This window comes from Rhinopithecus roxellana, chromosome 17 (assembly GCF_007565055.1).
Source record: "Rhinopithecus roxellana isolate Shanxi Qingling chromosome 17, ASM756505v1, whole genome shotgun sequence".
Lineage (NCBI taxonomy): Eukaryota > Metazoa > Chordata > Mammalia > Primates > Cercopithecidae > Rhinopithecus > Rhinopithecus roxellana.
In genome coordinates, this window is record NC_044565.1 from 62,456,768 (window position 1) to 62,484,302 (window position 27,535).

The 27,535-nt window shown below is 49.2% G+C and overlaps 1 protein-coding gene across 5 annotated transcripts in view; it reads left to right on the top strand.

Annotated features, from left to right (window-relative positions):
• ADCY3 (adenylate cyclase 3) overlaps nt 1-27,535 on the top strand; it is a 104,399-nt gene that overhangs the window by 33,582 nt on the left and 43,282 nt on the right. For all 5 annotated transcript variants that reach the window (XM_010358501.2, XM_010358503.2, XM_030921245.1 and 2 more), the window contains exon 3: nt 16,493-16,642. In XM_010358501.2, the coding sequence (XP_010356803.2) occupies nt 16,493-16,642 (150 nt within the window). The remainder of the gene's footprint in view (nt 1-16,492; nt 16,643-27,535) is intronic.

A 27,535-nucleotide genomic window follows, 5' to 3' on the forward strand; every position in this document is an offset into this window, starting at 1 on the left:
ACTACGTTGGCCAGGCTGGTCTCAAACTCCTGACCTCAAGTGGCCCATTCACCTCAGCCTCCCAAAGTGCTGGGATTACAGGCGTGAGCCACCATGCCTGGCCAACAATTTTACTTTTGAACTTACGTGTTTTGCAACTGAAGCCTGCTGAGACAATGGAACATGCATATGTGCTGAAGAAATACATACAATATGAGTGCCTGCCATCTGTGGTTGTCCCATTTGCATATTTGTGTGCGATGCCCCAGCAACATGGAGTTCTGGTGAATTCACAATGTCTGGGAGTTAAGCAAGACGCAAACAAGACAAAATAACATGTTGCGTCCACAGCTGAGTAAGCTGAGGTGCTGGCGGCTCTGAGATTTCGTGCTTTCTGTTCAAACTAGAACTTGCTTCGAATACAGAAAGAAATCAGTGACATTCTCAGAAACGTGAACATCCCATGCTGCTTCCCTGTATTGGCCAACCATTTAATGCTGAAATTAATGGCACAGAAATAAGAGGGGATGCAGGACACACCCTAATAGCTTTCAGTCCTTCCTTACTCATTATAAGCTGAAGATAGTGTTAATAGAAAGTGCATGTATCAATAAATGAAATAAAAACAGTTGAGTTTTCTGCAGCCTTTCCACTGTTTTTGTTTTTGAGATAGAGTCTCGCTGTGTCGCCCATGCTGGAGTGCAGTGGTATGACCTCAGTTCACTGCAATCTCTGCCTCCAGGGTTCAAGCAATTCTCCTGTCTCAGCCTCCTGAGTAGCTGGGACTATAGATGCACGCCACCACGCCCGGCTAATTTTTGTACTTTCAGTAGAGACGAGGGTCTCATCATATCGGTCAGGCTGGTTTTGAACTCTTGACCTCAGGTAATCTACCCCCGTTGACCTCCCAAAGTGCTGGGATTACAGGTGTGAGCCACCACGTCAGGCCTTTTCCACTGTTTTGGTTAAAAAAAAAAATACATATATGCATATGAGCCAGGAAATACTATTTGCCATGTAAGGCAATTTTCCATGTGAGAAGGTTGCAGAGGGAGGTTTTAAGGGACTTTCCAAGGAGTGATGGAACAGGAGACACTTTAGCTCCAAAGCCAGTGCTCATTCCGTGGCATTGTACTCCCTCCTGTTGTAGGGGCTGGAGGAGGACTTGTTGACTAATGGTGTGAAGGTTAATTGGTGTCCCTAGACACAGGCAGCCACTATGGGCTGGGAGGTAGTCGGTCAGTTCAGCACAGGCAGGTGGCTCTAGCAGCTGCTGGCACTGCCGTGAGGGTCTTCCCGGTATGAGATGTGGAAAGGGATGGGACGGGAGCTGAGCCATCCAGCCGCGTGGCAGGGTCCTGGGGCCAGGATGTGGAGCTACACTGCAGGGCTCGAAATCCAGCCAGTGCACAGTGACGCAGTCAGCATTCCACCTCAGAGGCTGGATAGGCAATGGGGGAGGACCAGGGGACGGGAACGCACTTGAGAGCTGTTGTGGTTTGAATGTTCTTGATGTTCTGAATGTGCTTGAATGTTTGTGATCAAATTTGAGTTTTGTTGAATCTGTGGATACAGAGGACTTACTGTGTACAAGGCAGTGTTTGAGGATGGAGCCTTAGAATGTCAGCACAGCCAAATTTGGGAACCATTGACATACATTGCCTTCCCAGGTGATGAAAATGACCTTGACTCACTCAAGCAGACTCGGAAAGCTGGAGAATTGGGAATACAGTTCAGGAGTAACCTTGGGAACTTATAATATGCCTAATAATAATAGGTAACACTTAGACGTTTCATGTGTCTGGCACACTCTGATGCTGGGCTCTTTACGCACATCGTAGAGGATTCTTCAACCCACCCTGAGATGGGTCTGTGGTTATTTGCATTTCGCAGGGGAGGGAGTGAGCTTAAAGTATGGCAACTTCCAAGGCCCAGGCCCATGATGGAGATGGAAATTCCACTCCAGCCTGAGTTTGGAGCTGCATTCCTCACCACCGTGCTTTCCTGCCCCGAGTGTTGGCCTCACCGAGAGGAGGTGTGTGTGTGTGGAGCGGGGGAGTGGGCTGGGACATGTGGTCATGGGGGCCCACAGAGCCAGATGCCAGGGGAACCGAGCACCCTCAGGAGCCATCACGGCCATAGCTGCATGATGCCGGTGAACCCCTCGGGACTCTGGGCCTGGTTTTCAACCTCTTGGCAGCCCCGAGTGTTCCCAGGCTGTGAAAATCCCCGCAGGTGCAGTGGCTGGCCTGGTCTCCGAGGGAAAGGAGCCGTGGAGCTCACAGGTGGAGGGCTAGAGAGAGTAAGTGATACAGTTAGGCTTTGTGTGCCCACAGGAAATCTCATCTTGAATTGTAATCCCCATCATCCCTGCGTGTCAAGGGAGAGACCAGGTGGAGGTAGTTGAATCATGGAGCGGTTCCCCCCATGCTGTTCTCGTGATAGTGAGTGAGTTCTTACGAGAGCCGATGGTTTTATAAGCGGCTCTTCCCACTTTGCTTGGCACGTCGTCCTGCTGCCTTGTGAAGGAGGTGTTTTGTGACCCTTTCGCCATGATTGTAAATTTCCTGAGGCCTTCCCAGCCATGCTGAACTGTAGGTCAGTTAAACCTCTTTTCTTTGTAAGTTACCCAGTCACAGGCAGTTCTTTACAGCAGCATGAAAACAGACTAATACAGGAAGAAAGCTGGGGCTGCTCAGGAGAAGTTAAGACCAAGAGTGAGCCATGGGGTGTCACTTGTGGGGAACTGTCGGGTTGGTGATGTGCACCCCTTTGTGCCAGCCAGGCCCAGTGTCCGTCTAGCAGAGCCCCAGGGACCGGCTTGCCCTGTGCAGCAGCTTACCTCACCCACTCAGGGCACATGGCAGCCTCCTTGCCAGCTGGGCTTCCCCCTTCCCCTCCCCAGGGCAGGCTCATCCAAGTGAGTGAGAGCAGTGAGTCCGGGGGCTTTGCCCGGAACCAGCTCCGGTTTCTAAGAGTAGAGCCTTTCGTGCTGCTGGGAGCTGGATGATGAGTGACGAGGATTGGCCTGGCAGCATGGCTCACACCCATCTCGGGGCAGGGGTCTTCTCCCTTCACTCCTGGTGGTCATGACCCTGAGCTTCGGGATTTCTGTGTCAAGGCGGAGCAGGAGGGCAGAGTGAGGTGACTGTGTTGTGTACTCAGGTCTTGTGGGAAGATCTTCGAGAGGTTTATCTCCCCACCTGGCCCTTTGCAAGGTCCAGGTGGAGGTGAGGCGTGTTTGCTAAACACGGTGTAGAGAAAGGAGGCTCAGATGGGCTTGATGGAGCAGCTAGATTTTGAGGGGGAGGCTGAAGGTGGCCAGGTGGGGAGGGGTGTTCTAAGTGTGTGCTTCCCACACTAGGGGAAGCAGGGTTGTGTTTGCTTGGCGCATGTGAAGCCATAGGATGACCGTGGAGTTGGCATTTCGTTTCTTCCTCCGTCCTCCATGTATTCATTCCTTCACCCAGCAGTCGGCCTGCCGGGTGCTACTGAGTGCTGGGAACACAGTGGGGACTGGGACAGATGTTGTCTCTGCCCTAGTGGCGCTTACACTGAAACATGGACACGTCTGTTTGGCAAATATTTTTAAACACTTAAAAATACTAATACAAACATGGATTTTATTGACTAGAATGCAGGATCCACATATATTAGCAAGTAAAATGAGAAGCTTCCTCCCCAGGCACTTTCATGGGGAAGTTTAAGAGCTCTCAAAATATGGGCTGCAGCATGTGCTGAGGTCAGGAGGCCAGTTGGGGACATGCTGAGGATGTCAGTTTGGCTAAAGCAGTTGGTTTACCTGAGGCAGCTGTGGGGCGGGGCTGGGGTGGGGGGTGGGGTTTAGAATCAAGTTCATGATGAAGCCCAGAGTATACAGGACCCAGAATGAAGATTTTGAACTCTTGGACAATTGGCAGCTATTGAGGTGTTTTGAGCAGAAGGTGGTACTTGCAAAAATATTATTTTGGAAGATTAATGTGTTCCGGGGTGGATTGGCAGGACCAGGGAGATGAGTCCGTCCCCAGCCCTGTGGGAGGTGAGGGTGTGAGCCAGGTGGTGCCAGCAAGAGTGAGGAAAAAGGAGACCCAGAGGCTTTTCCCTGGAAAGACCAGCTGGGATGAAGGACCTGCTGGAGGCACAGAAAGGAGCTCAGTGAGACAGAGCAGGCTGGTGCTGGTTCAGGTGTTCAGCCAATGTTACTGAGGACCTGCGCCATGTTGGGTGCTGTGCTCCTAGCTGGGGTGCAGCGTTGGCAGAAGTGGGACCTGTGGATCAGGGCTGGTTAGGCGAGACTGTGACAAGCTTGGGTGTTCGCACTGACTTTAGCGTTTTCCACTCCTGGTCACACCGTAAGGTCTCTTGGAAGCTTTTCAGCAATCCCAGTGTCTGGGCCTCTGGTTCCACTTTTGTGGATACAGCCTGGTGTAACTCCCCAGGTGATTCTAAGGCACAGCTGAAGTTGGGATCTGCTGAGCGAGGGTGACGGGAGCACCTGCAGGTGGTGCTCATCAAGACAGTGGAGGCTGAGGAACTGGAGTTTAGGAGAGGTGCTAGTTCACCAGGACCTTGAACTTGAATTTTGGAATTTGGAAGTCTGTCATGTGATTAAGAGAGTACATTGAGAGGCCTGGTCCATGACCTGCCATAGTCCTTCCAGACCAGAGTCCCTCAGGACAAGAAGAAGGAAACTTGGAAAGGACTTTAAATCTGAATTGAAAACCAGGGAACTGAATTAAACGCAGGAGACATGAAGCAGCATCAACAGGTGGAAAGCACCGCTGTGGATGGAGCTTTGAACGTGTGAGAGACATCCCGGTCAGAAGGGAAAAGGATGGTAAAAAGGTACCTAACTCAGGGTGAGAATGAACCAGGGAGCAGAAGACTGTTAGAAAATGAGGGCCGGGTGCGGTGGCTCACACTGGTAATCCCAGCACTTTGGGAGGCTGAGGCGGGTAGATCACTTGAGGTCAGGAGTTCAAGACCAGCCTGGCCAACATGGCAAAACCCTGTCTCTACTAAAAATACAAAAATTAGCCAGGCATGGTGGCAGGCACCTGTAATCCCAGATACTTGGGAGGCTGAGGCAGAAGAATCAGTTGAACCTGGGAGGCAGAGGTTGCAGTGAGCTGAGATTACACCACTGCACTTCAGCCTGGGCGACTCCGTCTCAAAAAAAAAAAAAAAAAAAGATTAGAAAATGACAATAAATGCGTAGAAGAAAAATAGGGGTTAGGCATAGGAAGATGGCCTAAGGCAGCACCGTGAGAGTTTGGTTTGAAGACCCAGGAAGGCTGGAAGCGCTTTGCCTTGTTTTCACAGCTACTACTCCACTTTGAACAGTGATTTCATAGAAGAGAATCACCTGGAGGAGGGCACAGATGCAGATGCCGGCGATTCTGTGGGCTAGGACCCTGGAATCTCCCATTTTAACCAGTTCCCCTTAGGATGCTGGTGCACCTGGCCCAGAAACGCTGAACTAGAAAAATAGCAACTCGGGAACAGTGCGGAAGGGTTGCATCAGAACCAGTGACTAGAAAAAAAAAAAAAAAAAGTGCTGAATGTCCCTGGGAAGACAGTGAGAGGCTGTAGGGAAGAGGGAATTGCTGAGAAACCCCTAGAAGGGCTAAAGAGGAGAAAAAAAATGTATCAAATCCCCAAGGAGAAAGCTGTGATTCAGGAGAGCAGATGATGTGGTTTTTGCTGCAGAGGGTGTGCAAAAAGTTTTACTCTCAAACTGTCCTTTTCTGAATTGAAAGGTAGGGAGTTTTAGAATCCAAAGAGTTTGCTGTGTTCCATGGGCACAAACACGAGAATAAGGGCTTGGTGTTTTTGTGTCATCAGTGATCTGTCCCCGTCAAGTTTCTACATTTTAAGTTTATGTGATAATCTATCTGGATTCCTAAATATCCTCTGTCTCCAGATCATACATTTGTCTTCCTCCAAGCTGGTACGTTTGTTTTCCAGTTCCCCTGAAGTTAGTTCCAGAAAGTCAGGATCTGTGTAATAAATGTACCTAATACTGCTTATAGGTAAGGAAGCTTGAGCAAAAGCATGGAGCCCTTTCATTCCTGCCTCACTTAGTATTGGCCGTCAGGTAGAAATTGGTTTGAATTTTCTTTATCATCCAGAATCTATATGTTCAAATATATGTGAAAGCTCTGTGTTTTCAGAACGTGTGAAAACTGCAGCTGAGTGTGGCCAGCCCAAGCTTTCCTCCCTCGTGGGGGCCTTTGCTGACTTCTCCCCTGTCCCCAGAATCAAGCTGCTCATCCTCTGTTCACTGCTAGTTTTTTTTTTTTTTTTTTTTTTTTTTAAAGAGTCTCTTTGTGTTGTCCAGGTCCAGGCTAGAGGGCAGTGGTGAGATCTCAGCTCACTGCAACCTCCGACTCCTGGGTTCAAGCAATTCTGCCTGCCACAGCCTCCCAAGTAACTGGGACTACAGGTGCCTGCTACTATGCCCAGCTAATTTTTTATTTTTAGTAGAGATGGGGTTTCACTGTGTTGGCCAGGCTGGTCTTGAATTCCTGACCTCGTGGTCTGCCCGCCTCTGCCTCCCAAAGTTACAGGCTTGAGCCACTGCGCCCAGCCCCCCCTTTTTTTTTTTGAGACAGAGTCTCACTCCATCACCCAGGCTAAATGGAGTACAGTGGTGTGATCTTGGCTCGCTGCAACCTCTGCCTCCCAGGCTCAAGCAGTTGTGCCTCAGCCTCCCGAATAACTGGGACTACAGGCGTGTGCCACTGTATACCCGGCTAATTTTTGTATTAGTAGAGACGGGGTTTCACCAAGTTGCCCAGGCTGGTCTTGAACTCCTGACCTCAAGTGATCCACCTGCCTCAGCCTCCCAAAGTGCTGGGATTACAGGCGTGAGCCGCTGCACCAGGCCACTGCTAGCTTCTTTACTGCCAGTAGAGTCAGCTCCTTGAGGTAATTTTATAATCTTCAGGGCCCAGTATGGGGTCTGCCACACCACTCACCAGAGTACTCAATAAGGTTGAACTGACCTTTTTAAAAAGACCTGAGACCAGACATGATTTGGCGTTAAAATGGGCTTCTTTAAATAGCATTGGGATTATTTGGCCTGGAGAAAGAGACCAAGGTGACTAAATAATGAGGTCACATCAATAAGAGAAGACAGGGAATGCTGTGAGCAGATGTTAGTGTGTCTAGTGAAGCAGCAAAAGGAGTGGGAGCTTTTGAGGAGTTTTGTGGTTCTCAGTCATCTGGGGTAACAGCTCCTTAGGAGAATCTGACAAGAGCAATGGACTTGCTTCCCAGAGACAGGCAAAGTGTGATTTCTCCCCTACTGTTAGGGGCTCACCAGCTCCTCCAAAGCCCAGTCCAAGTGAGTAATCCCTGGGTTAGGATAAGATGGCTACCTCTGAGCTGTCCATTCCTGCATGGAAATGGGGAGGTTGACCAGATGGCCTTCTCTGGCTTTGACTACACCCCTGAAACATGGGCCTTCTGGGTGGGTGCATTGATCAGGCTGCTGTGTCTTTACGTTCAGTAAGTATCAGGAGCATTCTCCTCTTAGCCCACAAACTCTACAATTGACATAAATCTACTTGTTCACACCATTGCTTCAGAGTTCATTGTTCTCCAGTAGAAAAGGTTAAGGAAAAGCTCATTGTGAACACTTGGGAATCAAAAAGGAAGACGGCGTTGTTCCAGGCCAGGGTTTCTCAGCGTTGACTCCATTGACATTTGGGGCTGGATAGTTTTTGTGGTAGGGGCTGCCCTGTGCAGTATAGGATGTTCAGCAGCATCCCTGGCCTCTACCCACTAGAGGCCAGTAACACCCGCCCTCCTAATCGTGACTGTCAAAAACGTCTCCAGACACACTGCGGAATGGCCTTGGTGGTGGGCGGATCACCTGTGGTTGAGAACCATTTCTCTATGTTTATCTTCATTTTGGCTTCCTTATCAAGGGGGAACACTTCAGGAGAATGAACTGTTGTTTCAACTTCTTTTTACCACTGTAGCTGTTCACACAGCTCACATTTGCTGTGTCCCAATAGCTGTGCAAGGCCCTGGGGCTACAATGTAAGTGACGCACCTGGCCTCAGGTACTTACTGTATCCTCTTGGGAGATACACACAGATGCATCGGGAGCTGCACTGAGGGAAGGCTGTGCCTCGTGCTGTAGGGGTCTTCCTTGCACCCAGAATGCCTTTCCTTCCAGCCTCTCCCGTGGCTGGGTCTTGCTTGGCATTCACTTCTCAGTTGAAATGACACTACTTCTGGGAGACCCGTCCTAATGTCAGTGTTAGCTGTTTTCACCTAATGCTGCATAACAGCCCAGAACTCGGTGGCTCATGCCAATTCCTCACTCGCACATCTGTGGGTCGGCTGGGGTGGGGCTGATCTGGGCTGGGCTCAGATGGCTTTGACTCTAAGCTGCAGCTTGGGATCAGTTCTGCTGCATCAGTTTCTTGTTCTGTTGTACCAGCGAGGTTCTTGGTGTGTGGTGTTCTGGTGACGGCAGAAGCACAAGAGGAAACGCCAGCCCTCACATGCATTTCAGAATCTGCTGCTGTTATAGATGCTGACATCTTTTTGGTCAAAGCAAATCACATGGTCAAAGCCAGCAGGAGGGAAGGAGACTTTTCTTTTTCTTTTTTTTTTTTTTTCTTGAGACGAAGTCTCGCTCTGTCACCCAGGCTGCAGTGCAGTGGCGTTATCTTGGCTCATTGCAACCTCCTGGTGCTATCTTGGCTCACTGCAACCTCCACCTCCTGGGTTCAAGTGATTCTCCTGCCTCAACCTCCCGAGTAGCTGGGATTACAGGTGCCTGCCACCACACCCAGCTAATTTTGTACTTTTAGTAGAGATGGGTTTCACCATGTTGGCCTCCTCCTTCCCACCTGCCCAGATGTTCCAGGTCCTGACTGGATCCTTAGCTCTTGGGGAGCCCCCTGTGCCCTGGCTGTAGCCCCGCCTTGGCAGACACCCATCACAGTTCAGCTAAGGAGATAGTAATGAGGGAGGAGAACCCTGGCCCCTGGGGGGAAGGAGGTCTGGGTTTTGGTCTCAGTGCTGCTGGGTGACTGGGGGGCTTAGAAGCTTATTTCTCTGGCTTTAAGTCTCTTTTGCAAAACGAGAATAAGAAAACTGTCCTTTTGTTTTGAGAAACAAATAGGATGATGAACATGAAGGCTCTTGTAAAACGTCCTCAAAGTATTATTATTAGGCACGAATTTGCCTTCTGAGGAAGCAAAGAAAAAGTCATGGAAGTGTATTTTGTCCCAAGCCCTGTGTGAGGTGTGTGCAGTCTTTCTGTCTTAGCGGAACAGCCTGCGGGGTTACTGCAAGGGCAAGGAACCAAGTCAGAGACGAGGCAACTTGCTCCAGGGCACACAGCCTGTGGGCGGCCGTGTGCAGGTCTATGTGACCTCGAGGCCTGACCTCTTCCCGCCCCTCCATCTACCAGTTGTCGCCTGCGACTTCCTGTGGGCCACAGTCCTGGGTGCTGGGGAGCCAGCAGGGAAACAACGCATGTCCCAGCTGCCTGGAGCTCGCTTTCCAGTCGACGAGGCGAAGGAGTAAGGACAGAGAAGGGCAAGTGCAGAACATTCAGTGCTGGGCCTCAAAGCAGGACTTGAGAGTGAGTAGGGGTGGGCCGGGAAGGCCTCTGAGGGGTGGGGACATTTCATAGGGACTTAAGGAGCCACTGCAGCAGCCTCTACAGGGGTCTGCAGCGAGAGTGGCCCCAGAGGTGGGACCCATCTGTGCTGTGGCGGCCTCACGGGCTCTGGTTGGGCCTCCTTGGGTGGGAGAAGGCTGGTTGTCTTTGGAGGACCACCTCCCCTCCTTCTTCCTGTCCCATGGTTGCTAGGAGACTTTTTCCCAAAGCATCTGAGTTTTAATGACAAGGCTCCCGTGCGGCTGGCCTCCAGCCGTAGAACGTCATAGGGCTCTGTGGGCAACACAGGCACTGCACCCTGAGCAGCTTTCTCTCGTTCAGCTTCTTCTCCACAGTTCCAGAGTGTTCTGGAATCTTCAGGCTAGAATGAGCTTATAGGAAGAGATTGGTTTGGGCAATCTCAAACCGCCTCCAATGGGGTGACTTCCACTCCACAGTCCCACTTAGTGCAGCGCTATTTCCCTACAGGTTGTTAGCTAACGTGCAGGATCTCGCAATGCGTAAACTTCCAGGAGGGAGGATTTTGTAAAGGAATGTTCTCATGGTTGCATTCTGAGCCAGGATATGAGAAACACTTTGTCAGGCTGTCATGGGTTAGATGATGCTTTAGTCTGAGTGTTTATCGATTTGGGAGATGCATTTTATTATTTTAAAATGTTGTATATTTTTAAAAAGTGGAACAATTCTTTTGAAATAAGTAGTTATTTCCAGGAAAACTTTAGGATTAAGGAAACTTGTAAAAAGATCTACAAATAGAGACCCCCGTGGCTGCGCACCTGTCACCACAGAGCCTGATGGTGCTGTGCAGTCTTAAGGGGTCACGGGGCAAGAAGAGGCGACTTTGGTCATGTCTAGAGCAGGCTTCTCAACCTCAAGGGTTTGGTGAGTCATCCCAGGACCCAGGGCTGGGGAGTGCAGCCAGCTGCCGGGTATAGCTGTTGCCCCTGGGCCCAGAAGCAAGGGTTTGAGCACCAGCTCTCTCGCCCCAAGCCAAGGAGCCTTTTCCCTCTGTCTGGTGGTCAGATGGTGCCTGTGTGTGCAGAATCCTGAGCGGGAGCCCTGGGAATAAGTTGTTCTTCATGATTCCAGAGAGGGAGGAGTCTCCTGTGTGCCACTCACCTAGTGTGGTGTCTGAGCTGGTCTTTGTGTTTCAGAGAGACCCCCCCCATCTTTCTTTAATGCCCACGTCTTCGTGAAGCCGTCCTCAGCATCACCCCGATTGGATGTGATCTCCCCAACTGTTCACACCTCTCTTCCTGCCTCTTGGTCCACTCTGTCTGATGTTCTAGATCATTCCCAAAATGCACCCTGTCTGCTGTCCTCAGGGAGTGATCGAGCCTCGTTCCTCTGGCTGGGGTGGATTGGGGTAGGTCGGGGATGTTCACTGGAAGGCTAGAAGCAGCGAAGCTGGGTCCCAGGAAGGACCTGGGGCCGGTCGTGTTTACTGATGGCTTCTGCTCCACTCGCCTGCTGACCAGAGGCTGAAGCGGGGAGGGGTGGGCAGTGAGTCTGTGAGTGTAGAGTCGTAACCCACATCTGTGCCGCCCAACAGCGTGAGGCTTCCTGGGCGCCTAGGGCTGGATGGGGCCAGGATGGGCTGAGGACACAGATGTGAGGACAGTGCCTGTCTTCCTGCACGTGGTGGCAGGGCCATTGTGTGGGGGACATGGGGGAGGAGAGGGGCTGCCTTGGGTGCAGCAGTACAGGTGACAGAGCAGATGGGAGGTCTCTGCAGGGCTCCCAGGTGGACAGGAGCCTGCCAAGCGGGCCAGATTGGGTGGAATGGGGTGAGGGGTTTGCAAAGTGGTGGGTATGGGGAAGGCTGCCCTGGAGTGAGAAGAGTTCTAAAAAGGAAGGTCTCTTCTCACTCTTACCTTGGAGTGGGAGCACCGGAAAATTAATCCCAGATCAGCAGAGCTCAAGGCCTGGTGCAGAGAAAGCCATGTGTCATAGTGATGTGAAAGACCTATTTCAGATTCTCCCTAGGATTCAAGTTTTCCCCAGAGGCAGAATTTTTTCCTGGGTCTTCAGTTCTTCACCTGTAATGAGAGGCGATCCTGAGGGATGTGTTTTAGAGGAGTGGCAGCTGCCCTGCTTATCCAGCATCAAGTCCTTCCTGCAGCCACACTTGCCTGGCCCTGGGGACAGGGACAGTGTCATGCCACTGTCCTTCCCAGGGCCCCACCCACAGCTGAAGGAGTGAAACTTACTTTTTACAGACATATTTTGAGGGGCACATTCATTTTGCTAAGTGAGAGACACATTTATAAATATGAAGCAGGAAGTTTCTGAATCTTGATCGCTTGGAGATAGTGGCCACCGCTGTGTATGGAAGCCATGGAAACTCTGCACGTGTTGTTTCAGATTTAAAATGCGTGCAGCTCACACCTAAGTGCTGTAGGGCTGGTATCTTCATGACCACCTACATTTCAGTTTAAAAAATTCTCTAGGCCGGCCGGGCGCGGTGGCTCAAGCCTGTAATCCCAGCATTTTGGGAGGCCGAGACGGGCGGATCACGAGGTCAGGAGATCGAGACCATCCTGGCTAACATGGTGAAACCCCGTCTCTACTAAAAATACAAAAAAAAAACTAGCCGGGCGAGGTGGCGGGCGCCTGTAGTCCCAGCTACTCCGGAGACTGAGGCAGGAGAATGGCATAAACCCGGGAGGCGGAGCTTGCAGTGAGCTGAGATCCGGCCACTGCACTCTAGCCCGGGCAACAGAGCAAGACTCCGTCTCAAAAAAAAAAAAAAAAAAAAAAATCTCTAGGCCCAGTGTGGTGGCTCACGCCTGTAGTCCCATTGTTTTGGGCAACTGAGGCAGGAGGATCACCTGAGCCCAGGAGTTCAAGACCAGCCTGGGCAATATAGCAAGACCCCCATCTCTACAAAGAATAAAATTAGCTGGGACTAGTGGCGTGAGACTGTTATCCCAGCTACTCAAGAGGCTGAGGTGGGAGCCTCGCTTGAGCTCAGGAGTTTGAGGCTGTGGTGAGCCCTGATTGTGCCACTGCAGTGCAGCCTGGGCAACAGTGAGACCCTGTCTCTAGCTGCATCACATGCACCCCGGCCCCCTCCCCCCAAAAAAAAGTCTACACTCCTTTCTGGGAAAAGATGGGGTTGTGAAATATGTAAATAAGTTAAGGAGTGCTTTAGGGAGGGGTTTTGAACCATAGAATAATGAGATTTGAATGCGGGAGATCTCACCCTCTAGTTTTAACACCTTGTTTAATCTCAATTCCCTCTGTAAAACCAGAGTGACATCACCTGCCTCAGCACTGGTTGTAAAGTTAGAGGAGATGAGGCTGACAAAGTGCGTGCCTATGTCTAGGACTTAATGTTGTGATGCTGAGGTGAGGAAACAGGCCAGGAGGGGGACCCCTGCCTAGGCTGCATGTCAGTGTCGCCCAGGAACACTGCTGCCGCCCTTGCCTCCCGCCTACTGCGTGAGCGCCCCAGGGTGCTGCCATCTTCCCAGGTGACTGTGCCGCCCTTGCCTCCCTGCCCACTACGTGAGCCCCCCGGGGTAGTGCCATCTTCCCAGGTGACCGTGTTGGGAGCCTCTGCCACCACCAGCACACCACCTCCAGCTCACTCTGGAATCTTCTCTTTCAAAGCCGGCTCCTACTTCCGGCTTGAGGTTTTCTGGGCTTGGCAGCATCACCAGATGGGATCTGTGGCCTGGCCCTGGAGGCTCTGAGTTGGCCTGTAGGGCTGTGGCTGAGCCTCCCGCCAGCTACACCCATGGGGGGCCGGACAGTGGGGTGTTGGGGGTTGCCAAGCTCCTTGCAGGCCTTGTAGCCATGACTTTGTGGGAGAGAGGGACCATGGGGATAGAACAGGGGGGCAGCTCCCCAGGGGTTCCTCCTCCTCAGTTGAGGCAAGTTGAGAGAATTGGGGTACTCTAGGAAACCCAAGACCTGGCACTCACGGAATTTTCTAGTAACAGTGAGCTCCCTGGGAGGCAAGGAGGGAGTTCCCTGGCAGGGATGGGACCTGCAGACCCATGTCCCTGCAGCAAGCCTTATTGAAGCCAGAAGGGAACTGTGAGTGCAGGTTGGGAAGGGGAGGCCTCTGTGACTCGGGGGAGGCTCAGGGACTGGAGCCAGCCTGACTCTCTGACCAGTCTGGGAGCTGGCTGCCTCTCCTTCCCTCCAGCCTCCTTTCCGCCTGGGCCTCTGTGGGTCAGGTCTTCTGGCCTTGCTTCTCTTTCCCCTTGGAAGAGAGGCGGACAAAGACCAGACAGTGTCAGGGCTGGAGGGAGCTTTAAGGGAAGCTGATTCTCAGCTCACCGATGAAACTGGAGCTCAGAGTAGCGATTGGACCTGGAAAGTTGCCCAGCTGGTGAGGGGCAGGGTCAGAGTCCAGGGTTCCCCCTGAATTTATGTCCCCTATTGTATGTACCTACAAGTGGAGTGAAAAAGCGGATTTTATTTTTAAAAACTTGCAGATCAGTAAAAGAAATACTGTCCTGCATAGAGGGTCACCAGGCATGAGCCAAGCCTGACCCTGCTTCCAGCCTTGGGTCATAATCTTTGGTGATTGGTGTGGAGTTTTTCTGAGATAGTTGTTCTGGTGGTCTGCACAGCAGTCCTTAGGTGGACAGCTGGGGGGAAAATGACTAACTCCTTGCACAAGCTCAACACTGCTCACTCGATAGAGCCTGTCCCATCTGTCCCTATGAGATGGCCAGGTGGGGCATGTCCTTTGGAAGCAGGAAGACCCCAGAGTGCAGAGTTCTTTCCTCAGCCCAGCGTGACACTCAAACGGTTGTGGCCCCAGGGCAGCCTGCCTTGTATGGGGCCCTTGGTGCAGGGTCGCCTACCTACTGGCAGTGCGGGGCCCGGGTGCTTGGTGCGGGGTCACCGACCCTGGCAGTCTGGAGCCCAGATGCTCGGTTCCCAGTTGGCCTCCACCTCCCTGTGCGGCTTCCCCCTTGGCCTCCAGGACCCGGAGCGCCCTGGGCACTGATGTGTGGCCCGGTGAGGAAGCCTGACCTTGTCCCCAGCTCTCCTGGCTTCTGGAATCGCGAGCTTGGGGGCAGGCAGACTTCCAAGGCCACACAGCCCCTGCAGGAAAGCGGTCTCTGGGCTGGTGGAGGTGGTCTTGAGCTCAGCACAGTCTGTGGGTTTTGCTTTGACTCCTTCAACACATGTTGGCAGCTTTTTGGCCAATCAGGTGTTGACTGAGTGGCCTGAGGCCATATGGTACTGACCACTCAGACAGGGGCGGGTTGTCCTGCCCCAGCAGACTTGCCCCACAAACGGGGTAGGTGACTGGGGCTGCTGAGACCCAAGAGGTCAACAGGTCATTACAGTCTGGAACCAGACTCCAGCAGAGCTTGGGAATCTACACCTGGTGACTTGCTGACCAGCACTGAGACTCGCCTGACCTCCTGATTCATGATGAAGCGGGCCCTTGTTGAGTGCCACAGAGGCTGCAGGAACATTCTGCCAGGTGTGGTGGTGGTTGATCCTCAGGGCAAGTATTGATCAGCTCTGATGAAACACAACACAGTTCAGAGGGGATATGGCATAACCAAGAGAACCGAGAAAATTCATGTCAGAACCAGCCTCCCTTATTGTCTATTAGACCATCTTGTTTAAAAATTAAAAATTGACTTCCCTGCCTTTTTCACCTATCCCAGAATCCATTCTACTCTATGAGGCTAACCTTTTCTCCCCGAGGGCCAGAAACTGAGAAATTCTTCCGCTTCTCTTCCCATCCCATTTCTCAACTCCAAACTCAGTTCCCAGAAACCACACCTAGCAGATGAGGCATCTGGAAACCAGGGCTGGGAGGGTGGCCACAGCCTTGGGGGAAGGGCATGGAGCTGGCGCCAGGGAAGCTGCAGGAGCCAGACCAGGAAAGAGGCCTTGCTTGAAAAGACTTACTGAGGCCAGTGGTGTTGGAGAAGTAGGAAGGATTAGCACTTGGTCCAGACATGTTGGGTCCCAGTCATGGCCAAAGATTGGAGTAGCAGCAGCCAGGCCTGGACACCAGGCAGGGTTGGGATGTTCAGATCTGTACCCAAGGTTACCCCAGCAGGAGACCATCAGATCTGCAGTCCCTACAGCCTATGGAAGTGGGCCGGGACACCTGGGGCATCTTCAGGGTGCCAGGGATGGGGAACGGGCACTTGATACCCCAGAAGCCCTTTGAGCCAGTGTACTGACCTCGCAGGCAGTGGGGGAGACCTCAAGTCCCAGGATACCCCCACAATAACTTGAGACCTGAGTATTGGTACTGGGCACCCCTCACCTGCTGGCAGGTGGGATTAGCTGAGAGGATACCTGTGAATCCCAGAAAACTAGAAACCTGTGACACATGTGTAAGGTAAACATTGTGACTACCAAATCAGCCTAGGACCTCTTCAGGGGTCCTGCAGCATGCCAAACCATCTGAGCTTTTAGGATTACACCGTCCTGTTCAGTGGGACCTGGGATTTGTGCACCCTCCTTCCCAACAAATCGGCACAGTGCTGCTTGAGCAAATGCATGAAGGAATGAATGGGTGGCAAAGGGTCTGCTCAGTCCTCACAGCTGGAGGTACTGGCCAGCCTTGCTTTGTTGGGAAGCTGGAGGGGGAACCACAGCCCCTCAGGCAGCCTCAAACGCCTGCACCGTGCCCCTCGTGGAACCTTTGAGCCTTTCAGGCCTTGAGCCATGCCCCTGGGTGGACCACCCATCCATGGTACATTTGGTGGTGTCCGAGGCTCTGGGGTCCAAGGCTCTGCTGGGCCCCTGCCTGGACATTGGGCAACTTGAAGTTTGATTTTGGTCACCACCCACCCCACCTCCTCCATCCCCTTTTCTGAAGACATGCCTTCACCCCTGGCCTTTTCTCTCTTCTTCCCTGGGGTGCAGATCCTGGCCAACGTCTTCCTCTACCTGTGCGCCATCGCTGTGGGCATCATGTCCTACTACATGGCTGACCGCAAGCACCGCAAGGCCTTCCTGGAGGCCCGCCAGTCGCTGGAGGTGAAGATGAACCTGGAAGAGCAGAGCCAGCAGCAGGTGAGGCTCTCGGGAGGCCTCTGGCCTAGAGCTTGGGCTCAGGGACTGTGGCCTTGTCAGAGGGAGAGGAACCAGAGTGGCAGCCCCTGGCTCCGTGGGGCTTGGCGTTCATCTGCCCTGTTCAGGTGTTTGCTTCTGAACTTGGCCTTCTGGGCTCCTCGCCATTAGAGGGCAGCTTCTGAGCTTCAGGGAGCCTCTCACTCCTAAATCTTCTTCTGCTTGACCCGGATCTCTCCTCGTCTGCCTTCCTGCTGTTTGCTTTGTTTTGTTTCTGTAATGAAAAACTTTTCCATTTAAAGAAATGCATCGCCCAAGCAGCCAGCTACGCCTTCCTGCATTCCTTTCTCCGATGACCTCGGGACCAAGGTCAGGGTCAGGGGCATCATGGGCATCCCTTCACGTCACGCCTGCCCCGCCGCTCTTGCTGGTCCAACCGCAGATCACCCTGTGCGCCTGCTCATGCCGTGGGCGGGGCCTTGACCCATCCTGCGGCCTCAGGGCCCTGCTGGGTGAAGTGTGTCAGCCTCACGCCCCCACTCGGGAGCTCCTCTCCCTTACCTTCCCATCCGAGGTCGCTGCTGAAGAAGGAAAACCAGCCTGTTCCTCGGGGATGCCCCTGTTTACATTCTCCATCTGGAGAGAGGCCTGGCTGTCCCTGCCTCGGTTTCCTGGCTTCCCTCCAGTCTCTTCCATGGCCGAACCATCCTCCCAGTTCCTATGTCCCTCAGGCTTTTACATAGTTTTGGCCTGGATTCTTCTCACATGCTTTTTGAAGGTCTCCAGAAATTACATCCACGAATTTCCTGTTATCCATAGGTTATTTCCCCTTCAAAAACAAGCTCTCAATAGGTTGACACTATGATTCTCTGCTCTGGGAACCACATCGTTTGTGTTCAGGAGGCTCTGTGTGCTCCTGATGCACTGAAATTGCTGTTTTCGTAGATGGTGCCACTCAGGTGGACAGGGCCTTGGTTTTGGGGGCCACTCTAGAGCCCTTGGCTTACAGGAGCCCCACCGTCAGGCCTCACTCACGTTCTCTAGACAGTGCTGTTCCGAGGCACACACTAAGTCATTTAGCTGATGGGTCCCTGATTTCACTGTCCTGGGGATTTTTTTTTCCCTCCCCATTTACCAATCTCATTCCTTTCAGAAGGCCCCCATAGGAGGGGATTTTCTTAGCCCATCGTATGCGCCCCTTCCCCTGGGCCCTGTGACCTGTGGTTATTGAGGAGCTGCTGTGGCCTGTGAATATTTAAAGAACCTTCCTTTCCTGGCTTGTAAAGCCCCTTGAAAGGCATTCTTTAATTTCTGTTTTTTTTATACTGTCTCATTTCTTGTTTGTATCTGATCTCGCACTGTGGCAGCCTCCCTCTGGGTTCTCTACACTTAAAAAAAAAAAAAAAAAAAAAAGCATGTGTCACCACCTAGCTAGGCGAGCATTCTTTTTATATAACATTTGTGCAGTTTTCAGCATGTCTGTCTGCATTGATCTTAGCTGTCTCATATTGTACAATCTAGGACATCTTAAGTCACACTGAACGGTCTTGTGGGGGCCCCTGGTGTGATGAGGAAGGCCCTGTGTCTCACGCTGAGGCTGTTCTCTTGTAGATAATTTAGATAAGGTACCCACCCTGCAGAGCCTCACTTTTCCTCATCTGCAAAGTGGAGGTATTGACATTTGTCTTGTAGGTTTCTTGAGGGTCAAATGAGAAACCCAGAACTGCTTTGTAACCCTTAGAGCTTGTTAGAGGTAGGCCAAGGGCATGGGGCCATGAGGCTTGCTTTCTAATGCCCAGGGCCATATGCTCCCTCTGGACAGGGTCAGCGCAGGGAGCCTGGGCACCAGCAGAGAGGGTCATCCCTGGGTGACCCGGGGCTCCTGAGGGTGCTAGCAGCCTGCCTGGGCCACACTGGTGCTTCTCTGCACTGCCTGCCCACGCCGCACTGGCAGAGCAGTTACTGGCCCCGGGACGGAGAGGTCCAGGTTAGGTGGAAGGGAGGTACAGAGGTGTGGGGGGAGTTGAGGGGTGAGGTGCATCCTCAGGCCTAGCTGGGCACACAGCCGGGGCCTGTAATTCTCCGAGTGGAATGAATCTGTCTAGCCCGGCTCTGTCCTGAGTGTGGCCTTGGGCTTGTTGCTGCTGCTCTTTGAACTTCAGTACCCCCATATGTAAAACCTTCGAGAGATTTTTTTTTTTTTTTTTTTTTTGAGACGGAGTCTTGGTCTTGTCACCCAGGCTAGAGTGCAATGGCATGATCTCGGCTCACTGCAACCTCTGCCTCCCGGGTTCAAGCGATTCTCCTGCCTCAGCTTCCCAAGAATCTGGGATTACAGGCACCTGGCACCACGCCCAGCTGAATTTTTTTTGTATTTTTAGTAGAGATGGGGTTTCACCATGTTGGCCAGGCTGGTCTCAAACTCCTGACCTCAGGTGATCCACCCGCCTCGGCCTCCCTAAGTGCTGGGATTACAGGTGTGAGCCGCCGCGCCCTGCTGAGAGATTGTTTTAAGGGTAAGAAGGAACCTGTGTGAATCCCACTGGGACTGGTAAAGCACTGTTACCATCAGGAAGGTTGGAATCCTGCCCCCTGGGTGTTTCCATTTACCTACATTCTCCTTACGTCTTCTGTGACTGTTCAAGAGAGAAACCTGCCTGCCATTTTCCTTCCTTTCCATGCACTTCACAGGTTTTGGTATTACGGTTATGCCCAACTCATTAAATAATTTGAGAAGTGTTCCCTCTTTCTAACTCCCGATAGTTTGAAGATAATTTGGGTTATTCGTTAGATTTAGAAGTCACGGCATGTGGCTGGCCTGTAGGTGTGGCCAGGCAGGTGGCTATGCCTATAATACCAGCACTTTGGGAGACTGAGACAGGAGGATCACTTGGGTCCAGGAGTTCAAGACCAGCCTGGGCAACAAAGTAAGACCCCATCTCTACAAAAAATGAAAAAATTAGCTGAGCGTGGTGGTGCATGCCTGCAGTCCCAGCTACTTGGGAGGCTGAGGTGGAGGATCGCTTGAGCCCAGGAGGTTAAGGCTGCAGTGAGCCGTGACTGTGCCCCTGCACTCTAACTTGGGCAACAAAGTGAGACCCTGTCTTTTTTTTTTTTTTTTTTTTAAAGGCACTAATGAAGTCCTGTGGGCCCGGAGTGTTCTTTAGGGGAAGATTCTGTTTCCATCATAGATAATAAGGTTGTTCAGATTTTATATTTCCTTTTGTATAGGTTTTAGAGAGGTTTTTTTCCCCAGAAACATGTCCATTCAAATTTTCAAAATTTTGGCATAACATTCTTAATATTTTCTTTTTACCTTTTGTCTGAAATGTATAATGTTCCTTTTTTTCATTACCAAAGATAATTTGTGCCTTTAAAAAATTTTTCTTAGCCGGGCGCGGTGGCTCAAGCCTGTAATCCCAGCACTTTGGGAGGCCGAGACGGGCGGATCATGAGGTCAGGAGATCGAGACCATCCTGGCTAATACGGTGAAACCCCGTCTCTACTAAAAAATACAAAAAACTAGCCGGGCGATGAGGCGGGCGCCTGTAGTCCCAGCTACTCGGGAGGCTGAGACAGGAGAATGGCGTGAACCCGGGAGGCGGAGCTTGCAGTGAGCTGAGATCCGGCCACTGCACTCCAGCCTGGGTGGCAGAGCAAGACTCCGTCTCAAAAAAAAAAAAAAAAAAAAAAAAAAAAAAAAAAATTTTTCTTAATCAGTATTGCTAAGGCTCATTGTTTTAGCCTGTTCAGCAGACCACCTTTAATCTTTGTTGCCTTCTTTGTACATTTCTTATCTCTTATTTATTTATTTTTGAGACGAAGTCTCCCTCTGTCACCCAGGCTGGAGTGCAGTGGTGCGATCTCGGCTCACTGCAAGCTCCGCCTCCTGAGCTCACGCCATTCTCCAGCCTCAGCCTCCCAAGTAACTAGAACTACAGGTGCCCACCACCACGCCCAGCTAATTTTTTTGTATTTTCTTTTAGTAGAGATGGAGTTTCACCATGTTAGCCAGGATGGTCTCGATTTCCTGACTTTGTGATCTGCCCGCCTCGGCCTCCCAAAGTTCTGGGATTACAGGCGTGAGCCACTGTGCATGGCCTCTTATCTCTACGTTAAACTTTGTCATGGCCTCTTTATTCTTTGGGCTTAATTTGTGTCCTTTTTTACCTTCTTAAAATGGAACTTTATTGTTGTTTTTTGGAGACTGAATCTTGCTCTGTCACCCAAGCTGGAGTTCAGTGGTGCAGTCTAGGTTCACTGCAACCTCCACCTCCTGAGTTCAAGGGATTCTCCTGCCTCAGCCTCCGAGTAGCTGGGATTACAAGCACGCCCCACCACACCCGGCTGATTTTTTTGTATTTGTAGTAGAGACAGGGTTTCACTACATTGGTCAGGCTGGTCTCGAACGCCTTGGCCTCCCAAAGTGTTGGGATTACAGGCGTGAGCCACCAGGCCCAGCCAAAATAGAACTTTAGATGACCAAATTTCAACCTTTCTTTCCTAAAACATGCATTTAATGCTACAGATCTCACTCATTACATTGTTTGAGCTTTATCTCACAAGTTTTAATATGCCATATTTTCAATGTAATTTAATTTTAAATATTTACTAATTTTCATTGAAATGTCTTTGATCCATGGGCGATGTAGAAGTGCACTAAGTTCTAAACATTTGAGGATTTGTTTACAGTTTTTTTTTTTTTTTTTTTTTTTTTTTTAGCTTTATTCTGGTCAGAGAACATACTCTGATTTCAAGCCTTTGAAATTTGTTGGAACTTGATTTTTTGGCCTAGCATGTGGTCAGTTTTGATGCACTTGAGAATAATGTGTATTCTGCCAAATCTGTCAAAATCTTTTAAAAATGAAATAATGTCGCCAGGTGCGGTGGCTCACGCCTGTAAAATCCCAGCACTTTGGGAGGCCAAGGTGGGCGGATCACGAGGTTAGGAGATCAAGACCATCCTAGCTAACACGGTGAAACCCCGTCTCTACTAAAAATACAAAAAATTAGCCAGGCGTGGTGACGGGCGCCTGTAGTCCCAGCTACTCCGGAGGCTGAGGCAGGGGAATGGCGTGAACCCGGGAGGCGGAGCTTGCAGTGAGCTGAGATCACGCCACTGTACTCCAGCCTGGGTAACAAAGCGAGACTCCGTCTCAAAAAAAAAAAAAAAAGAAATAATGTCAACTATGTCATATTTGCATCTGCCCCAAATTATTACTACCTCTTTAGTCAATGCAAGGATCTCAAAACCTTTTAACTTCATTTCACAAGCCTCTGCCCCCCACTTTCTGGCTATTAGTGTAATGTGTTTTAGTTCAACATATTTTAAACCCCGCAAGCCCTTATCGTGATTATTTTATATAATATTTTTATCTCATTAATATTCTTATATTTACCCACAGTTTTACCCTCTCAATTGTTCTTCGTTTCTCCATTTCTTTGCTTCATTTTCTGGTAGAATTCCCTTTAGTATTTTATGCTGATCTCTTGGTATCAAATTCTCCCCATTTCTGATTACCTACGAGTGTGTTTATTTTGCTTTCATTTTTGAAAGATACCTGTCTTCGTCTGTGTTGTGCTGCTACAACAGAATACCTGAAACTGGGTAATTTATAAAGAACAGAAATTTACTACTTACAGTTCTAGAGGCTGGTAAGTCCAAGATCAATGTACCAGCATTTGCTCTGGTGTCCATACATGGCAGAAGGGCAGGCTAGCTGAATGTCGTGTGATGCCCTTTTTAAAGGACCTTAACCCTACTAAAGAAGGAGCAGCCCTCGTGGCCTGATCCCCTCGTAAAGGCCCCACCTCTTAATACTATTACACTGGCAGCACCTGAATTTTGAACGGACACATTCAAATCATACCAAGACTTTTTGCAGATAAAGAATTCTAGGCTGCCATTTTTTACTTCTGGCCCTTTAAAAGCATCATTTCACTATTCTTCCGCTTCCATCATTCCTGTTGAAATACCAGTTGTCAGATAGACTGTTGCTCCTGTTACATTAATGCATACTTTTTCCTGTGGTTGCTTTCCCAATGCTCTTTGGTTTTGGTTCTCAGCAGTTTTACGATGCTGTGCCTGGGAGTTTTCTTTGCAGTTCCTCTGCTTAGTATTCACAGAGCTTCTTGAATGTTGGTTTGATGTCTCGTCAGTTTTGAACATTTTCAGCCAGTATCTTTTTATTGCTTCTTCCCATTCGCTCCTTTCCTCTAGGACTCCATATCCTTGTTAGACACTTTTACCATGTTCTAGAAGTATCTCTTCTTTTTCTGAATCTCTTTTTCTTTCTGCATTTCAGACAATATTTTGTGGACCTAATCTACAGTTTACTAATCCTGTCTTCCTCTGGTTTGTCAGATCAGTGATTGAGCTCTTCTAATGAGTCATCAATTTCAATTATTATTTATTTTTCTGTCCTAGAATTTCCATTTGATTTTAAAAACTGGATTTCAGTTCCTTATGTATTTCTATTTTGTCAACTATTTTTTAGAATATATTAAACATTTATTTTAAAGTTCCTGACTGGCAACCATAATACCAATGGGTGTGCATTTTTTGTTGTTGAAACCTTGGCATCTTGGCTCTTTTTTTTTTTTTTTTTTTTTTTTTTTGAGACAAGGTCTTGCTTTGTCACTCAGGCTGGAGTGCAGTGGCTTACTGCATCTTTGAACTCCTGGGCTCAACCAAAACTCCTACCTCAGCCTTGTGAGTAGCTAGGACTGCAGGCGTGTGCCACCATGCCCAGCTAATTTAAAAAGTGGTTTTTTGTAGAGATGGAGTCTCACTATGTTGCCCAAACTGGTCTCAAACTCTTGGCCTCAAGTGATCCTCCCACTTTAGCCTCCAGGCATTTTTAAGAATTAAATACTAGATGTTGTGAATGGGAAATAGTAGTGGTTCTGAATAATGTTGTCTCTCCAGGGAGGATTTACTTTTCTTGTGGCAGATGGTTAGAGCAGGGGCAGATAGGAAATAGCTTTTCAGGGGTCTTAACTGGAAGGCTGGTCCTTTTCTCATGGTAGCTTGAACTCCTTAGCAACATGAGACTGCTGAAAGCTTAGCCTCTTAGCTCTCAATTTCTGCTTGGATTCTTGGTCTCTTGCCCCATGCAAATACTAAAGGGGAATAGTCGGACTCACTGTAGTAGGGTTCTCTTTCCCTGGGGTCTTAGCCCCTCTACTCTCTCTGCCTTGGAATCCTTGCTCACAGTCCTTGTTTCTCCAACCCCTTGAAAGCCCTCCTCACTGCTCTCTCTTCAGCCTCTCGACCCCAGTCCCAAGGGAAAACGGCAGAGTGCATTGGGCTGACCGAACTGTGTTTCCCTTCCCCCTGAGAGCTTGGCCCCTCAAGTCCTGGCTGCTTTGGTTGTTTCCATTGCCTTTAAAGAGCTGGGTTTTTATGTATTTTATCCAACTTTTACAGTTGTTCTTGGCTGGAGGGTTGGCCTGCTAGTAAGATCCTCTATAGCAAAAGTATACGTGTATAAAATCATAAAAGTATGAAAAAGGGTATACTAGGAAAAGTAAGTCATCCCACCTTCATTTCCCCTAGCCATCCAGCCCCGTCCACCAATCACCCGTCACTATTATCTTTTTAATGTACCCTTTCAGAGGTTTATAGAATTTATACACACACACACGGTAGCCTATTCACTCTTTTGTACTAAACCTTTTCTTTTCTTTTCTTTTTTTTCTGAGACAGAGTCTCACTCTGCTGCCAAGGCTAGGGTGCAGTGGTTCAACCTCGACTCACAACTTCCGCCTCCTGGGGTTAAGCGATTCTCCTGCCGCAGCCTCCCGAGTAGCTGGGACTACAGGCATGCACCACCACACCCAGCTAATTTTTGTATTTTTAGTAGAGATGGGGTTTCACCATGTTGGCCAGGCTGGTCTTGAACTGCTTACCTCAAGTGATCTGCCTGCCTTGGCCTCCCAAAATGCTGGGATTACAGGCACTAGATCTTTTCACCTACTATCTTAGCATTCTAAGTCTATATTGCATTGCCACATCCTTTTTTTTTTTTTTTTTTTTTTTTTTTTTTTTTTTTTTGAGGTGGAGTCTCGCTCTGTCGCCCGGACTGGAGTGCAGTGGCCAGATCTCAGCTCACTGCAAACTCCGCCTCCCGGGTTTACGCCATTCTCCTGCCTCAGCCTCCCGAGTAGCTGGGACTACAGGCGCCCGCCACCTCGCCCGGCTAGTTTTTGTATTTTTAGTAGAGACGGGGTTTCACCGTGTTAGCCAGGATGGTCTCGATCTCCTGACCTCGTGATCCGCCCGTCTCGGCCTCCCAAAGTGCTGGGATTACAGGCTTGAGCCACCGCGCCCGGCCGCCACATCCTTTTTAATGACTGTGTTCAGTCATTATACAGAGGTAACATAATTTATTGTTGCGCTCTCGGTAGACTTCTAGGTTATTTACGATCTTTTGCTACTATAAACATTGCTGTAATAAATACCCTTGTAGCAGTATTTATTATAGTATATATGTGCAAGTATATCTGTGGAAGAATAAAAACCTAGAAGTGGAATTGCTGGATCAAAGGATATTTGCATTTAAAAAATTATATATATATATATATATATATATATATATAGCTACTGTAAAATATACATAGTATAAAATTTCCCATTTTAACCATTAAGTATACAATTCAGTGGCATTAAGTACATTCACAATATCGTGCAGCCATCACCACTCTCCGTTTCCAGAACTTTTTCATCATCCCAAAGAGAAACTCTGTGCCTGTTAAATAATAATACTGCCCATTCTCCCAGGCTCTGGTAACCACTGTTCTACTGTGTCTCTGAATTTGCCTCACTAGCTCCTTTATATAAGTGGAATCATATAATATTTGTCCCGTTTTGACTGACTTATTTCACTTAGCTTGATGTCTTCTGTGTCGTCGTGTAGATCAGCATTTCTTTCCCGTTTAAGGCTGATATTTCATTGCATGTATGTACCACATTTTGTTTGCTCATTTGGACATTTGGGTGGTTTCTGCGGCTTTGCTATTGTGAATAGTGCTGCTGTGAACACCGGTGTACAAATATCTGTTTGAGTCCCTGTTTTCAGTTACTTTGGATATATACCCAAAAGTGGAATTGCCAGGTCATATGGTAGTTCTGTATTTAATTTTTTTGAAGAATCTGGCATGTTTTTTTTTTTTTTTTCTTTTCCTTTTTTTTTTTTTTTTGAGACAGAGTCTTGCTCTGTCACCCAGGTTGGAATGCAGTGGCGCGATCTCAGCCCACTGCAACCTCTGCCTCCAGGTTCAAGCTATTCTCCTGCTTCAGCATTCCGAGTAGCTGGGATTACAGGTGCCCGCCACCATTCCCAGCTAATTTTTCTTATATTTTTAGTAGAGATGGGGTTTCACCATGTTGGACAGGCTAGTCTCGAACCTCTGGTGATCTGCCTGCCTTGGCCTCCCAAAGTGCTGGGATTACAGGCATGAGCCACCGCACCTGGCCTCCTATAGAGTTTCAAATAATTTATACTCCACCAGCAATGAGTGAGAGTATACTTAGTAGGCACTTAAGTTTTCCTTGTTTATCTAGAAAATACCTCATTGCTTTTGGAAACCCTCCCCGAAGGATTCCTATTTGAAAACCCCAGCCCCAAGGAACTGGCCTCAAGGCAGGAGTGACATCCTGTGGGCTGTTTCCTGCCTTATCCTCATTTGGCTCAAGCCACAGTCAGGTAAACTGAAGTTTGGAAGAGTTCCTTTGCTTTCTTGGCCTACACTGTATAGTATTTGGCAAGTATATACAATTATAAAGAAATAAAAAAGAGACTGGCATAGTGGCTCACACCTGTAATCCTAGCACTTTGGGAAGTTGAGACAGGAGGATTGCTTGAGGCCAAGAGTTCAAGATCAACCTGACCAACATAGTGAGACCTTCATCTCTAAAATAAAGAAAAAAGACTGATAGAGGCTGTATTAGGGTTCACTAGAGGAACAGAACTAATGGAATGTGTATGTATATATATATATATATATATATATATATATATATATATATGAGTTAATTATTAGTTAATTATTAAGTATTGACTCACACATTCGCAAGGTCCCACAATAGGCCATCTGCAGGTTGAAGAGCAAGGAGAGCCAGTCCGAGTTCCAAAACTGAAGAACTTAAAGTCCAGTGTTGGAGGACTGGGTGCATCCAGCACGGAGAAAGATGTAGGCTGGATGGAGCCTAGGCCAGTCTCTTTTCACATTTTTCTGCCTGTTCATATTCTAGCAAACTGGCCACAGAATAGATTATGTCTACCCAGATGTAGGGTGGGTCTGCCTTTCCCAGCCCACTGACTCAAATGTTTATCTCCTTTGGCAACACCCTCACAGATATACCCAGGATCAATACTTTGTATCCTTCAATCCAATCAAGTTGACACTTAATATTAACCATCACAAGGCCGGGCGCAGTGGCTCACACCTGTAATCCCAGCACTTTGGGAAGCCGAGGTGGGCGGATCACGAGGTCAGGAGATCGAGACCATCCTGGCTAACATGGTGAACCCCGTCTCTACTAAAAAATACAAAAAATTAGCCGGACGTGGTGGCGGGCACCTGTAGTCCCAGCTACTTGGGAGGCTGAGGTGGGAGAATGATGTGAACCCAGGAACCGGAGTTTGCAGTGAGCTGAGATCACGCCGCTGCACTCCAGCCTGGGCGACACAGCAAGACTCCATCTCAAAAAAATATATATATATGTATATGTATATATATATATGTATATATATATGTATATGTATATATATATATGTATATATATATGTATATGTATATATATATATGTATATATATATGTATATGTATATATATATATGTATATATATATGTATATGTATATATATATATGTATATATATATGTATATGTA